Here is a 17,066-nt window from a genome sequence, read left to right on the forward strand (position 1 = left end):
GGAGCTTTCACATACTGTATAACTTTGACTACAAAAACAAACTGTCACATTGCTAGTAAAAGGATGCCATTGATACAGTGCTGTAACAACAGATAAGAAAGACACATGCAGAAGTTAGAAAATCAATGTGTTACAGTACTTTGCAAAAGTCTTGACCTTCATTTCTTTATGTTTTGCCTCCAAGGTGCCAGAAGTTCTTGTAATATTTTTAAAGTGGTGTTGAGCAACAGTTCTCCAGACTTTCTGAAGGTCTTTCAAAGTTCTTCTTTGGACATCAATTTCAGTCCAGTCCTTGTACCTGAGAATTTTCAAGGGAATGTTTTTTGTTTCATGTGTAAATTTGCATTTACACATGAAAACAGACAACATAGCAAAGAATGAGTTTTAAATTGTATCTTTAGGCATTTTGTTGCTAGCAACCTGTCACAAAAATTTGTTCCCATTTCTCTAGTTGAATCTTAGTTAACACAGTTTGACAAGCGTAAAACATTATTTTTTCACCAACAAGTTGATTCCCAAATAGCTATTAGCCGAAAACTGGACACATCTCAGCATGGTGTGCAGTGTGTCATCTGGATAGGTGATAGACAAAAGAAGAAGTGTCAGGTCTAAAAAAAAAAAACTGTTTACATAAATCCAGCAAAGACCTGAGAGATGCATCTGGCTGTTCAGTTGATCCATCTACTGTTCACTGAAACCTCATCCGAAATGTCTCAGTGAAAGGGTGGCTGTTGAGAAGTCATTCTTAAGGAAGGGAAACAGAGAGAAAAGGCTGAGGTATGCCACATTACACAAGAACTGGACTGAAAATCAGTGGCAACAGGTTTGATGGAGCAATGAATCCAAATTTGAAATTTTTGGTTCAAACTGTCTTTAATATCAACAGAGGCGGTCAGAGAGAGCAGTATAACAGTGAGTGTCTGCAGCCATCTATAAAACGTGGTGGAGGCTTTTTCATGGTTTGGAGCTGTATTTCAGCCAGTGATATTGGGGATCTTGTCAAAACTGAAATATGAACACAGAAAAATACCATCAGACTTTGTTCCACCATGCAGTACCATCTAGAAAACATCTGATTGGCAGTAGCTTCATTTTTCAGTAAAGCAATAATCCCAAACACGCTGTCAGTATAGTGAAAGCATACCTGGATAGAAAAAACACACAGTGGTAATGGACTAGTTCTTATATAGCGCTTTTCTACTCAGTCAGAGCACTCAAAGCGCTTATACAACACGTTTTACATTCACCCATGCACTCCCATTCATACAAGCACTTCCATGTTTACTAAGCTAAGTGCTTTTAATTAACTAACATTCACACACATTCATACTCCGACGGGACGGTCGGAGAGCAACTTGGGGTTAAGTATCTTGCCCAGGGATACATTGGCATGTAGCTTGGAGTAGCCAGGAATCGAACCACTGACCTTCCGATCAGTAGGTGACCTGCTCTACCTACTGAGCTACAGCCAGTAGCTTTAAATCTGTTAGAATTCCATCTGTTAGAAATTTCCTCCAAACATGGATAAACTAGCAAAAACTAATTTGTTAATTTTAGTCATTATTTTAGCTTTAAAACTGAGCAGTGTCAGATTACTATATAAAACTATATAAAGACTTTTTATAGTACAGTAATAGATTAATAATTTTGTAAAAAACACAAACAAAAAAAAAGAAACATACATACCCACATTAACTCATTGCAGTACCAATGATGATACAGTCTCAATCCTTAGTCTTGTATCTCAACCACTCTGAGCATCACTGAAACATACTGCCATCAAGATTCTCTTACTGCCACTTTCTCCTATCTGAAAAGGTCTTTGCCTTTTTGTCTTTCTTTTGGCGATATTAAATCATATTTAGCAGACACAGAAAAGATGAATTTGTTTTTTGGGGTTTTCAAGTCTCCAAGCTTCTGTTACCTGGTGATCTTTCACCTTGTTCTACTTGAAGTGATAAATGTTTCGGACACAGTGCAAAAATGAGATTGTGCCAAGGTTAAGGAAGATGTGAATGGGAAGCAACAGGTGGTGCACAACAACTGCTTCAGTGACGAGAACCTGGTTGTTCTGTTTCTGCTGACGCTCCCTTAGGGGAACAAAATTGCTGCTACTAGTTTGTATGAATCAGCGTTGAGTGAGATTACATGTTAAAAGTGCAGTGCTGGTCACACAGGGGTGGAGATAAGTTCACATACAGAGAGTGAGAGAAACAAAGGCAGAAAGAGGGATTTGATGGAAGTCGGCGCATCAGCAGACAGACTCCCAGCAGTAAGGCTCTTAGTTGCCATAGAAACACCAAGAGAGGAAATTAAAAAAGGTAGAGTAGGAAAAACATGTTTTTTCATGGTAGCCTCTCAACATCTGATGTTTTGTACATGTAGTTGCAGAAAATGTTCAAATGAGCCCCAGATAATGTACATTTGTGGGCAAAAACACAGCAATTTGACATTTCTGTCGTTTCACTGATGTCACACTGATGGAGGAAAAAAAATCTACAAATAAGTCATATGTCTTCACAAATGGGATGCCTTTTGTGATTTTGTGTTCTACTGGGTGGAAAGCAGCATGTAGCATTCTCCTGACTTTTAACTGTTTTTTCTTTTAACTCACTAGGTTCAAACTGCAGAAATTTGTGATTGCAAGTTAATTTTTTCCATCCATATTATAAGGTGGGGGTTGAGACAGAGTGGGCAACCATTTGGTCAGAAAATTAATTTGCTCCAACTCTTTCTACAGCTCTGGTTTCTTTGATGTAATTATTTTCATTTGAGACTGACTTGGGCTCTGGGAAATTGACATATATGTTATTCATAAAAATAATAATGTGATCCAGCTCTAATGATTTTAGTTTATTTTTTTCTTGCATTCCTAATTACCTTCAGGGAGTTTGCTAAAAAAAACATGTACCGTATTTTTCGGACTATACGTCGCTGCGGAGTATAGGTCGCACCAGCCAAAAAATGCATAATAAAGAAGAAAAAAACATATATAGGTCGCACTGGACTATAAGTCGCACTTTTTTTTTGGGAAGGGGGGGGGGATTGATAGAATCCGAGACCCAGAGCAGAAATTCCATCTTGAACGGCAATTTAAAATAATAATGGATTAAAGAACAGGACGAACACGGTTACGCCTACGTTATGCTAACGTAACACATTCAGCTACATGACGCACAACGAACACGTGTTCGGTATGTTAACGTAACATTAAGTTATAGACGAAGCGCCGCTTCCTCTTCTGTGTCGCTTTCGTCAGACTCGTCGTCAGCTGCAGTTCCAATTATTCCAGCCTTTCTGAATCCCAACAGGATGGGTTGGTTGTCACTGAAGCCCATGTTTTCTTGATCCATCCAATGACTTCCAGGAAAGTTGGGTGGCGCATTCTCCCAGTTGCCGTTAAGCTGTGCTCTCCGTCCATCATCCACTGCGCCCACAGGTTACGCAAGACTGCCTTAAAGCTCCGGTTCACGGAGATGTCAAGTGGCTGGAGTATTTTGGTTCATGTGTTATAAATGTCACATATACGTCGCTCCGGAGTATAGGTCGCACCCCCAGCCAAACTATGAAAAAAAGTGCGACTTATACTCCGGAAAATACGGTATCTGTCTTAACCTCTGTACCATATGAGACTAAATCAAAAATTTCAATGACCCAGCCCATGGAAAAGCAACTTTTTTCCTTGTGCACATCTGGATCTCTTCCAGAGATGCTGCTGTTCCTAGAAATATATCCGGCATGCACACTGGATCTCCTCCAATTTGTCAAAGCTATGACCCTTTAACTTGAATTACTTTTTAGTTACAAGGGCAAGGGTCCAGGGGGTCCAATCTGATGAGTACTGCAGGTGTGGGAAAAATGTTGTTGATGAGGCAAAAAATACTCCAACATGTTGCAATTGGGCACACAAAAGGCATACAACACAGCAAAGAACATTTGCATTGAATATTTGGTTCCTGACCGGATAGACCCCATTCAGCCTTGTACACTGCAGACTCTTCCGCTAAAATAGCTGATGTCTGAGGCCCACAGTGAGGGTCATTCAGGAAGTGATCTAAAAATAATGGCTCAGTGCCTAACAAAGAGATGGACCTTGAAAGGCCAAATCAGCCAAAAATGAGGTAAAATGAGATTTAAATAAGGTAGAGTTTTTGCTTTTTATGGGCAGAATTGCTCAACTTTTTTTTTATTGCACCTTGCACACTAAATGTTTGTAGAAAACACAACTGTCCATTAAATTTATTCTTATAATAACTGTAATCCATGTTTCTTCTGAGCAACTCTTACAATTTTTTGGTTTATTTTATGTGTCTGTCTTCCCTTTACTGTCGCACCTCACAGCAAGGAAAAACAAGAAGCTGATCAAGATGAAAGTACACCGTCCCTCTGGGTCATCAGAGCTCAACATTAGCAACATGCCTCTTCCAGTCATACCCAGGAGCATGCCCCAACTCGTGCCGACCATGCTGTCCATACTGAAGGCCATCGAACCAGAGGTCATCTATTCGGGCTATGACAGTACACTGCCAGATACTTCCCCACGGCTCATGTCTACTCTCAACAGGCTAGGGGGACAGCAGGTCATCTCTGCAGTTAAGTGGGCCAAGTCACTACCAGGTGAGAGAAAAGCTCTTTACCATGGATTGCCTTTGGTTTGGTTTAAATGCAAAAAGCTGCTCAAGCAGACTATGTCACTGGCAGTAAATCCATCTAGAAAATGGAACTATTCGGCTAGTAAAATGGGTCAAGTCACTGATTAAAAAAACAACATCCACTTTCAGTCATCTGTTTCTTTTAATAGATACTTCCTGTTAAGGAAGGTGCCTCAATCTTGGATTTAAAAAAAAAAAGACATTTTTTGTGCACTTCGGAGTTTTAATAACCAACACAATGACAAAGCTTTCAAATTTGTCTTTTACTTGGGCCTCAATCATATAAGCCTACAAACTGGTCAGCAGCAATATAGCAACCTCCAGTCACTATAGAAAATGTGTATTCTGTGACCAGTTGCAAAGTCGTTGCTGGAGGTTGCCAATTGTTAGCATAAAAACTGGTAAAAGAGGTCTACAGCACTGCCCTGAAAACCTCCTTCCAATTGCTTTGGTCACTAGTAAACACTGTGATTGCCAATAGTTTGATTCAAACACACCAACCAATTTCACACTAGTCACTGCTGGCTACCTCCAGCAACCACTCACCAACCGGTTTTCCCTAGTGAATGGTGGTTACCAGGGTGTCATTGAGTAGTCTCTAGGCCTGCACAACAGAGGCCTTAAATGAGCATATACTGAGTGATTGTGATTATAAACATAGATGCATTTTGGCAGAAACCTACCACTCTGTTGTATAATCTCACATACACACATGTACAGATTATATCTTTATACTGCTGATGTGTGGATTTAGGAATGTATGCAAAATGAGAATTCTGCTTGTTTGGGGATTCACGCTCTCTAAGGTGCCGTTTACACGAGACCGTTTTCATTTTGAAACGGTGTCGTTTTGATGCGTTTCGGCCTTGCGTTTACACGACAACGGTGTCGTTTTGATGTGTTTCGCCCTTCTGTTTACACGACAACAGAGTGAAAACGATGTGTTTCAGAAACGGGGTCCAGAGTGGAGCGTTTCAGAAACGCACCGGCTTGCGTTTTCGTGTAAACACTTGAAACCGGGATGATTTGAAAACGCTCGACTCGCACATGCGCACTATGGTTGCGACGGCCACAGTTTTTCGCGCACGCGCAAACTGATAAACAGTACTCGCGGATTCACGAGTGCTTCTTATGCTTTTCCTGTGTTTTTACCGTTTTGTAATTCAGCGTTGTGTGCAGCAGCGATCCAACCTCATCATCGGTCCACACAAAACCTCTCACATTGGCCGTTTTGTAAGTAATGAACAATTTGCCGCACTACCTACTGTGTCACTCCACGCATGCGCGTCTTGCATAAACAAACTTTGCAAAGAGAAAACCAACGCCAACTTGTGGCCTGGCATGAGAACTACATCGTTTTCATCGTTTCACATGTCCTCGTGTAAACGCGGATCGTTTCTGAAATGCCATCGTGTAAACGAAAGGCTGAAACGCATCAAAACGACACCGTTTCCAGTGAAAACGGCTTCGTGTAAACGGCACCTAAGTAGATGAAAACACTACACCAAAACAAATAGCTTTGGGATTCAGCTCATAAATGGATATACATACATTTTATTGTTGTCAGTATAACTTAAATTCATGTTATAAATGTCAAGAAAATAACATAATTGCTAAGTGTTTGACAGCTACCCAGTTTCCTTTCCAACAAAACAAAAATGGAAACTAAATGAATTTGGAACTCCAACCACCCGTGCTAGTTTCAACTCGAGAAAGAGAGCATGTGACTTGATAATTACTCCAAGGACTTGCCTGTAGATCTAAGATCATATTTCTCCTCCCAAAGAAAACCTCCCAGGAAACCATAACATTGGCTTTCCTTTGTGTAATTTCTCTTAATGACAGTATGATGAAGGGAAAATCTGGTGTTACGTTTTATGTGTGTAATGTCCAGAGTCGGGAAGTTGATTGAGAGGAAAAGCACGCCACATTTTAAGAAAATGGAATATGAAGGAACTTCCACTTTTGTTGTTTTGAGAGAAGAAACAACTGACCTGCAATTGAATTTGAAAATTCACTGAACTGCACGGTCCTTTTACAATATTTCTTAGCTGGGTCTGTGATAGTTTTAATGAGTTGAGCTATTACTTCCTCTTTTGTTTGGTGTGCCTGTATGTGTCTAAAATCAGCACATGAAAATATTGTGCGCTGCTCCTTTAAAAGTATAGCCAGTAGATAAATAGTACTTTAAACATATGCAATCACCCCTTTATCTTGTCTGTTTTGTAGACCATCAATCTAAGTAGTATCTGATGTCTCTTTTTGCTGTTGTATCTTTGAATTTGTTATTGTGGCTGTTTTATGGAATTTTATCTGCTTTTCTCTGTTCTAACAAACTTTTGACCTCCCTAGGTTTCCGCAATCTGCACCTTGATGACCAGATGACTTTGCTGCAGTGCTCCTGGCTCTTTCTCATGTCTTTCAGTCTTGGCTGGAGGTCATACGAGCAGTGTAATGGCAGCATGCTTTGCTTCGCCCCTGATCTTGTCATCAACAAGTGGGTAGCAATCACAGCTGTTCTAATATTTGACCAGTTTTGTTTAGCGTTTGCTCATTTCAGGGTGTTAGTCGAATCTCACTTCATCACTTGACTTACAACCTTAACCATTTCTTTGTGAGTCAGTGTAGAGTCAGGTCAGAAGGCTGGGGGTTAAAGTCATATGAAAATAAGAATCTGCTGGTTAAGAATGATAATGTGGTTATAGTTTGCTGAAACATAAACTCAAGATGTGTTGTTTATTTTGGGGGGGTATACAGGAGCTACTTCTTGGTGATCTTTGAGCTGCATAGGCTGCTTTACAGTGGCCCAGAGGTGTCAGGTCAAATACAAAAGACGCAACACAAATACAAAAGCCGCAACACAAATACAAATGCTGCAACGGATATAGAAAACCACAACGGAAGTGACGCAACATAAGTTCTTTTTTGTTTGTTTTTTCAGAACTTTCAATAAAGACGGTAATTGTAATGAACAACTCGAGTCTGTGGAGACGATTTAATAGAATATAGTTGAAGTTGTAGCTTCCAATTCGGGAGTTTCTGAGTGATCAAGTCTCCGTTTTTTGCACCGTACTGTCGCTAAGCAACGCAAGTTATCTGAAATTGCTTCATTGTGTCGCAGAGAGATGCCGACTCCCACAGCCACCTTTCATCCCGAAGCCCTGCTGGGACTTCAGCCTGTACTTTTCATGAACTTGACAGATTTCCTCAAGTAGCTCATGGCACCTGTGTGATAAAGAACGTCACCAAATTCATAAACTATTTCATCCGAAACTGCCAGTGATTTAAATCTTTGCCACTTAAAAAGTTCACTGTCTGTGTTGCGGTGCTTATGACACGATCTGTCTTCAGGACTTTGCTGCACGCTTCCTGCTGTGTGACGCAGTGATGCACTGTCAGCTCACCTGTGCAGGTCTCCCTCTGCTTCTTCTCCCATATCGAACATAGCAGGCGAGGAAAAGAAACACACGGTTTACCTCCGATGGTAAAAGAGGTCAGGTCCTCTACTCAGGTCCTTTGCATTGCTCCTGTTTCGAAAGATCCATTCTCCACTTTTCATTTGGCCTTTTTTTTTTGCGGGGGGGTTAGGCTAGCTTAAATGTCACTGTAAAACGTGATTGTTGTTTTTATCAGCTGATAACTGATCATTGTGTCATTGGCAATGGAAAATGAGTTTGTGTACAGGTCTTGGCCTGCGCGGCAGCTGTTCAGTGCATTGTGGGATTTGTAGTATACGGTGGGAGCGCAAGTTACCCGCTAGCCATTAATAATAGCGATATGAAATCATCTTGCGGACTGTATAAAATTGTATCGCGACCCAGATGTGGCCCGTGGACACTGAGCCTGACACATGTGCTCTAGCTGCTGCGTCTCTCGACTATCGTCTCTGTCAGCAAGCAAAGCTTCTCTTCGTGTTGTTTCATTCAACGGGCACTGTTACTTATGTTGCAGGTTGCGTCACTTCCGTTGTGGTTTTCTATATCCGTTGTGGCTTTTGTATTTGTGTTGTGGCTTTTGTATTTGTGTTGCGGCTTTTGTATTTGTGTTGCGGCTTTTGTATTTGTGTTGCGGCTTTTGTATTTGTGTTGCGGCTTTTGTATTTGTGCTGCAGGTTTTGTATTTGTGTTGCGGCTTTTGTATTTGTGTTGTGGCTTTTGTATTTGTGTTGCGGCTTTTGTATTTGTGTTGCAGCTTTTGTATTTGTGTTGCGGCTTTTGTATTTGTGCTGCAGGTTTTGTATTTGTGTTGTGGCTTTTGTATTTGTGTTGCGGCTTTTGTATTTGTGTTGCGGCTTTTGAATTTGTGTTGCGGCTTTTGTATTTGTGTTGCGGGTTTTGTATTTGTGTTGCAGGTTTTGTATTTGTGTTGCAGGTTTTGTATTTGTGTTGCGGCTTTTGTATTTGTGTTGTGGCTTTTGTATTTGTGTTGCAGGTTTTGTATTTGTGTTGCGGCTTTTGTATTTGTGTTGCAGGTTTTGTATTTGTGTTGCGGCTTTTGTATTTGTGTTGCGGCTTTTGTATTTGTGTTGCAGGTTTTGTATTTGTGTTGCAGGTTTTGTATTTGTGTTTCGGCTTTTGTATTTGTGTTGTGGCTTTTGTATTTGTGTTGCGGCTTTTGTATTTGTGTTGTGGCTTTTGTATTTGTGTTGCAGGTTTTGTATTTGTGTTGCGGCTTTTGTATTTGTGTTGCCGGATTTGTATTTGTGTTGCGGCTTTTGTATTTGTGTTGCGGCTTTTGTATTTGTGTTGCGGCTTTTGTATTTGTGTTGCAGGTTTTGTATTTGTGTTGCAGGTTTTGTATTTTTGTTTCGGCTTTTGTATTTGTGTTGTGGCTTTTGTATTTGTGTTGCAGGTTTTGTATTTGTGTTGCGGCTTTTGTATTTGTGTTGCAGGTTTTGTATTTGTGTTGCGGCTTTTGTATTTGTGTTGCGGCTTTTGTATTTGTGTTGCGGCTTTTGTATTTGTGTTGCAGGTTTTGTATTTGTGTTGCAGGTTTTGTATTTGTGTTGCGGCTTTTGTATTTGTGTTGCGGCTTTTGTATTTGTGTTGCGGCTTTTGTATTTGACCTGACACCTCTGGGCCACCGTACTGCTTAACCTTTCATCCAGTTTCTTAATCTTTTAAAGACATGAGCCCAGCACTGACATTCTCAGCTAACTTTCAGGAGCAAAGAACAGGTTACAAAGTCCCATACATCAGCTATAACTGTCAAATTTTGCAGGGTGCAGACCCAAATGCAGACTTCTGAGGTAGACTCTTTTTTTGGCAAGTTTTTCATGGGTGCAACCCACATACTCAACTCTCCTGCTCAACCCACATTTTCCTTACAAATGTGACACAATTTAAAGGGAAATAAACTGGCTTTCCAACAGTATAAGATGTGCGACCGTGAAGCATTGTTACAACAAAGAAATAATTGACCAAACACTAATTTCCTTACATTTTGTGATAAATTAGTAACGTTTGTCTGCCAATAAGTAACAAAAAGGAGCAGTACACACAGGCTAAACTGAGGTTTAAGGTAATATAGAATCAAAGAAGTTTCAACTTTAAACATTCACTCAGTATTTTTTTTTTAAGCTTTGTATGAGCCTCAAGAATCCAGTATTAACAAGGTAAAAATGCTGACCATTTCTTTAGAAATAAGACAAAAAAAGTAATTCATTGTTCAACTGACCTAGAGCACAGATTCATATCAGTGTTCAACCTTGAAAATTGAGACAAAATGTTAAAAAATCAAACCAAGGTCACAGAATGTCATGAAACTGGCTCTTATGTTGTGAAGTGAAATACATTTTAATTGCTTTGTAGCACAACAGCAGACCTGGGAGTAATAAGGGAGTGTGTGAACTGCATAGTAATCTATATAGTAAATATATTTCTATGCCGCAGAGGCAGATCTAAGGTAAGACTGCAGTATGTTAATTACATAGCCTTATTACTTTAAACTTTAACTGTCTACTGAAAATTGATTGATGAATTTGTTCTTAAAACAATCTTTGTTGCCCTTGAGGAACCAAAATAAGTCTTCTGTAAGCAATACAATACTTGGTTGCTTTTTATACTCACATTTTAGATTTAAAAAAAACAAACAAAAAACAAGTGGAGCCGTGCACACCAAACCCTGGATCAGTTTCACTTTTAAACCAAATTTAAGCATGAAAAGATGCTTTCAGTGACTGAACAAAAAAATACTGTCAGCCGGCAGGAGAATATTTAGGTGGCACAAATCCTCTGGAACCACAAGTTCTGGAACACATAATTTTGAGCATATGAGCTTTAGTGACTTGTACATGGCTAAGTAAGAACCAGGAATAAGAAATGTTGAAATCATAATAAATATAAACCACCGAGAATACTGCCACTTTCTGATTGGCATTATTATGGTAAGAACTAAGTCGTCTGGGATGTTTAGTAGATGTATCTGTGCTGTGAATTTGAACGTGCTAGTCACATCGTTCTTATCGCGTTCACATAATTTTCAGAAAAACTTGACTTCTGACCTATCCTTGGGCAAGATACTTAACCCCAAGTTGCTCTCCGACCGTTCCGTCGGAGTATGAATGTGAGTGAATGTTAGATAATTAAAGCACTTAGCTTAATTAATTAATCATGGAAGTGCTTGTATGAATGGGTGTGCATGGGTAAATGTAAAACGTGTTGTATAAGCGCTTTGAGTGCTCATATCTGAGTAGAAAAGCGCTATATAAGAACTAGTCCATTTACCATTTACCATTTACCTTGACCCAGTTCTGACAAAAATTTAATCAGGTGATCTATGGGTCACTGATGACCTTTCATGCAAATCCAGTATGAATCTGACTGGTAATTTTGCTGTAATATGGGTGTTCTGGAACGGCAATTTTCGTTGTATACTTGTGTACAATGACAAAGTTCAATCTAATCTATAATGTTAACAAACAAACAATCATACCAAAAACAATACCCTATTTCCCCCTTTAAGGGCGGTGTAACAAAAAAAAATTGATTGTGTTTAATTTTTATCTGTGATTTCACTAAGCATCCATGTCCTGGATAGTTACATTTGATCACCTAACACACCAGGATAAACTGTTAACACTCAAGGTATACTAATGCTATTTTCAGTAAGGACCATAGAATCAAAATATAGAAATGTCCTTCTAAAATTATTTCTATTTAGGTGTACAGATATGACACTGATTACCTCAGCCACAGCTGTGCTGGAGGTGAAGGTGGGTTACAAAGCTTGCAGATGCACAGTAATTGAGTGTTGTTGTGTGTAAGTGTATCTGATGATCAATCAACTGATGTGGGTTGGTATTGAGATCAGCTGATGTGATGGTATCACAGCTGAGTTTGACATCCAGGCCTGCCTGAACTATGCTTGATTTTTGTTACTTATCCATTTTTTTGACACCCGTTGCCATTTATTAATCACAGCAGATGGGTGCCGTAAAATAGGGTCTATCTTGGGCTGTTTGGAAGGTTCGAATCACTGTGGTGAGTCCGGTTAGAACTCCAAAAAAGAGTGGAGTCGCGCTCCTGTGGGTTCAGTAACGTGAATTTACTGCTAAAACAGATAACAAATAATGTGACAACAGTGTCTAAATAATGCCAAAATAACTAACTTAAGTACTACACTCTAATGACTGCAACATTAATGTTTCTCAACACACTGTTTCTAAATAAGTACAACACACAGAAACTCACTTAGGTACATAACTGTCAACATCACTTACTTGTATTTCCACGCACACAAATCGAAACGGGGTGGCTAGCAAACTCTAAACAACAAATAATTACACCAACTTAGGACTGTAAACTCCGGTGCAGACCCTCTCCCCTCTCTGCCATTCCTTGTCTGCATGCTGCACACTGGTGATCTAAGCTCCGCCCCCTTAAAGGGCCAGCATGACAGTTCCTTTTAGGCAGCCTTTTCTACAGGTGCCCCTCCCTGAGCCTGCTCTCTTCCTGTTAAAAGGGAGTTCTTCCTTCCCACCATCACCAAACGCTTGCATGTAGGGAATCATCTAATTTAGGGTACTACCCTACCATAGAAAACACCTTGAGGTGAATAGAACTGAATTATTAAGCTGACTAAATACTTGCTTGGATTTCTGATAGAACATTTGGCTTTGAAATCCAGTTTTTCTAAATTTGCAGACAGTGCTACAAACACATTGACACACCACAGTGACAACCTGCCAACAGCTCGTCCTCTTTATTGGAAATGGGTTGAGAGAAAGGCCTGAGCTGTGAAGAGTCATTTCCAAAAACTCCAGAGAGACGTAAAAAATAGATATGAAATGTGAAGGAGTCATTGCCAGCAGCACCGCAGTTGGTCAGAATGAGTAGACAGTTCTCAGCCCAAGGCTACGTATCAGGAGAATATGCTGTATTGATTTTCTAAGTAAAAACTAATGTGGGCTGTGTTTTAGTGGAAAGTGAGGTGTGAAAATCCATCATGACTGATTTCAGAGTCTGGATTTCTCCTGCAAGGATGTAGCACATCCCTGCTGGGGCTGTTTATTGGGAATTGAATAACACCAATGAGTGAAACAGTTCCAAGTCTAACCTGTGTGTCTCTTTTAATTCTGTTTTCCTCTGTTTCTTATCTCCACCTGCTCCACACTTCCTCTCCTCTCACAGAGAGCGCATGAAGCTGCCCTTCATGACTGACCAGTGCGAGCAGATGCTGAAAATCTGTAATGAGTTTGTCAGACTGCAGGTGTCCTATGAGGAGTACCTGTGCATGAAGGTGCTGCTACTGCTCAGTACAGGTAATGGAACACATTTCACATTGAAAAATGACAGCAGTGTTTTTCAAAAGTCTGAAAAATCACTTTGTATTGTATTTACTGTGTTATACAGTAGTTTTTTTTTTTTTTCATTTCCATACAATTTGTCACAGTAGGGCTGGTCTGGTTTTGTTCCTTTGGTTGAATACGCACAGGATTTTGATTGCCACTACTAAGGGCCACAAATTGTATTACTTATTAGAAATATATCACTTTTGTTGCAAAGATTTGACAAGGAGCTGGAAACATTCCTCAGAGATTCTGGCCCATATTGGCATGATAACGTAATGGAGTTGCTGCAGATTTGTTAGCTGCACATCCACAAAGCAAATCTCCCATTATGCCACATCCCAAAGGTGCTCTACTGGTTTGAGACTGTGACTGTGGCCATTTGAGCACAGTGAAAATATTTTCATGGACATAGCAACAATACTCAGTTATGCTGTGGTGTTTAAATGATCATTTGGTACTAAGGTGTCAAAGTGTGCCAAGAAAATATCCTCTACACCATTATGCCACCACCGTGACCTTGTAACATTGATACAAGACAGGATGTATCTACCATTGGAACGTAGTCAAGACTCATCAGACCAGGCAACGTTTTTCCCAGTCTTCTGTTATCCAATCTTCTGTTATCCAGTTTTGTTGAACCCATGCGAATTGCAGTGTCAGTTTCCTGTTCTTAGCTAACAGAAGTAGCACCTGGTTATTTGAGTTACTGCTGCCTTCCTATCAGCAGTCTGGCCATTCTCCTCTGACCTCTGGCATCAGCAAGCCATTTTTGCCCAGAGAACTGCTGCTCACTTAATAGTTTCTCTTTTTTTTCATTCTCTGTAAACCCTAGAGTGGGAAAACCCCAGAATATCACCAGTTTCAGAAATATTCAGACAGCCCATCTGAACCAACAACCATGCCACGTTCAAAGTCTCAGTCACCTTTCTTCCCCACTCTGATGCTTGATTTGAACTTCACCAGGTCATCCATATCCCTAAATGCACTCAGTTGCCACCATCTGATTGACTGATTAGATGTTTGCATTAACAAGCAAATGAACCGCTGTATCTAATGAAGTGGCAGCACACCTGCATGCCTCAAGTGTCTCCTCTGACAGAAGCATAATGGAAGAACAGTAATTGCTGTACATTCCTGCCTGCAATAATTTAAACTCAATCTGCTGACATAAAGCACAGTAAACATTTTGTTCTGCAGACACATTATTATCGGTGTCAGTCAGTGCTCATTTGAGGTTTTATTTCAGTTTGCAGATGGTGTAATGTACCCTAAACTATTACAAGCACTTGTCTTGCATTTTCTCTAACTTTATTGTTCAGCTTAAAGCGTAGCTTAAGTGTTTTTCTGAAGGGTCTCTTCGTGCACTGAAAGTCAACAATCATACAAGGAGGCATTTCTTTTTAGAAGAGGCGGATCAATTCAGAAAGCGACACCAAAGACCAGGTTTCGCTGTTACTGTCGAAATATGCAATTCTGTTGCGTTGAAGACTAAGAGTCTTTTGACATTCTCCACCAATCTGTGATGTTAACAATGTGATATTTTCTTTCAAAGGTCTTCTATTAAAATGTTATCGCTTCGTCTATTTGTGTAAGGTTTCCTGAAAAAAAAAAAAAAGATTTTCTGTGAAAGTACAGTCTTCTCACAGATCTTATCTGTATAGAGAGCCATTTAATTTCAGTACAAGAAAGTCCACTGAGAGTTGAATTAGCATAACTTTTTTATGGTTTCTTATCTCACTTAATAAAATACAGTTTGTTTTTTTTTATTGGTGTGTAATCTTCACAATCTCAGATTAGCCAATAAATCACATTATTTAAAAAAAAATTCCTCATTACAAGAAAACCTTTTTTTTTTGGCAGTTTTTAACAGTTTCAGTGTTGCTGGGTGAAAATTGGATTCAGCAGAACTATTTTCATATTGTAAATGCTGAATGCATTTGATTTGCTTTGTGCAAATTAGTAAAGGCTGTTAAAGGACAAACTCAGATATGCAATGTAAATCAGCTCTCTCTTTTAGTCTGTGAAGAGGTAAAATAATGAACGCTGAGGGACACCAATCAGTAACCACCCCCCCAACACACACACACACTACACAAGGAAATAGTATCACTAAATCAAACCTTTCCTCATTTATTCAAATTTTCCTCATCTGTGACGGAGAGCATTATTCCTTCCGCCTCATTCTCAGTGACCGGCGGGGAAAAGGATGCACTTCAGAAGCGATTAGCTTGTTCAGAGGAAATTACATTTCCATACTGTGCACTGGCTGCAGTTTGTACCTGAAAGCTGTTTCCATCGGTTTCCTTCAGGGATGGAAATACTATTAGATGGGACAACTTCGGTTTGCGCTTCTTTTATCCATTTTCAAGCACATTAGATGGAATTTTAAGTCACTTATTAGACAGTTTGATTTACTATCATATTTTGTTAAATAGAGAATCTTCAGCAGCATAAACATAAATAACTCAATAAAGAATTAGTAAGTCATAGTATCTTTTTTATCAGTAGTTTTATTATATTAAATTATCTACAGTACAAACAGAAAACAGTCTGTTTAAAGAATCTTTGCAATTCCTCTCAGAGCCCAGATAACCCTGGCACTGCATCAACTCCCATTTATCTGATGATGTAAATCTGAGAGTATTTCACCCTGGTTATGCCCTTTGCAGCCTTGCATGATCTCTGCAAGTGAACATGATCCAGAAAAGCTGTGCACAAGGGACAAAGCTGAAAATCAATATTGGATGACTGTGATCTTTGGGCCCTCATGCTTCACTGCATTAAAAACAAGCATGATTCTGTAATGGAAATCACTGAATGGGCTCAGGATTACCTTGAGACATCACTGTCTGTAAACACAGTTTGCCATACAATGCAGGTTAAAGCTCTATCATGCAAAGAAGAAGCCATATGTGAACATGATCCAGAAATGCTGTCATCTTCTCTGGGCCACAGCTCATTTAAAATGGACTGAGGCAAATTGGAAAATTGTTCTGTGGTCAGAGAAATTCCAATTATTTTTGGATAACAGACACCATGTCCTCTGGACTAATAAGGAGATTGATTATCTGGCCTGTTATCACTACTTGGTTAAAAACTTTTGCGTGGTGGTGGTGGGGGGCATTATTGCCTATGGAATTTGCAGGTTGCACATCTGGAAAGGCACCACCAGTGCTGAAAGGTATATGCAGGTGTTACAGCAAGCTATGCTCCCATACAGACATCTTTTTCAGGGAAGGCCTTGCATATGTCAACAGGAAAATGCTAAACCACAGCATCAACAGTACAGCATCAAGTCAGTTAAACCTCTGGGATATTGATCTGGTCAGTTAAGTAGCAGAGAGGGTTGTTAATCAGATTCAGCTGCTTTGGTGTTAATGAAGTTAACAACAGGTGCACTACAGGGACAACAATGAGACAACCCCCAAAACAGGAATGGTTTTACAGGTGGAGGTGACTAACATTCCCTCCTCGTCTTTTCGGACTGTTTTTTCACTAGTTTTGAATTTGGCTATGATCAGTGTCACTCCTGGTAGCATGAGGTCATACCTGGACCCTAAGGAGTTTGCAACTGTTGGCCAACCCCTCCAGGACAGCACATCAATGTTATGTTATGAGAAGGT

The 17,066-nt window shown here is 39.8% G+C and overlaps 1 protein-coding gene across 2 annotated transcripts in view; it reads left to right on the forward strand.

Annotated features, from left to right (window-relative positions):
- LOC115792458 (glucocorticoid receptor) overlaps window positions 1-17,066 on the forward strand; it is a 79,077-nt gene that overhangs the window by 54,404 nt on the left and 7,607 nt on the right. For both annotated transcript variants that reach the window (XM_030746992.1, XM_030746993.1), the window contains 3 exons: window positions 4,342-4,617; window positions 7,005-7,149; window positions 13,283-13,413. In XM_030746992.1, the coding sequence (XP_030602852.1) occupies window positions 4,342-4,617; window positions 7,005-7,149; window positions 13,283-13,413 (552 nt within the window). The remainder of the gene's footprint in view (window positions 1-4,341; window positions 4,618-7,004; window positions 7,150-13,282; window positions 13,414-17,066) is intronic.

Source organism: Archocentrus centrarchus, chromosome 14 (genome assembly GCF_007364275.1).
Source record: "Archocentrus centrarchus isolate MPI-CPG fArcCen1 chromosome 14, fArcCen1, whole genome shotgun sequence".
Taxonomy (NCBI): Eukaryota; Metazoa; Chordata; class Actinopteri; order Cichliformes; family Cichlidae; genus Archocentrus; species Archocentrus centrarchus.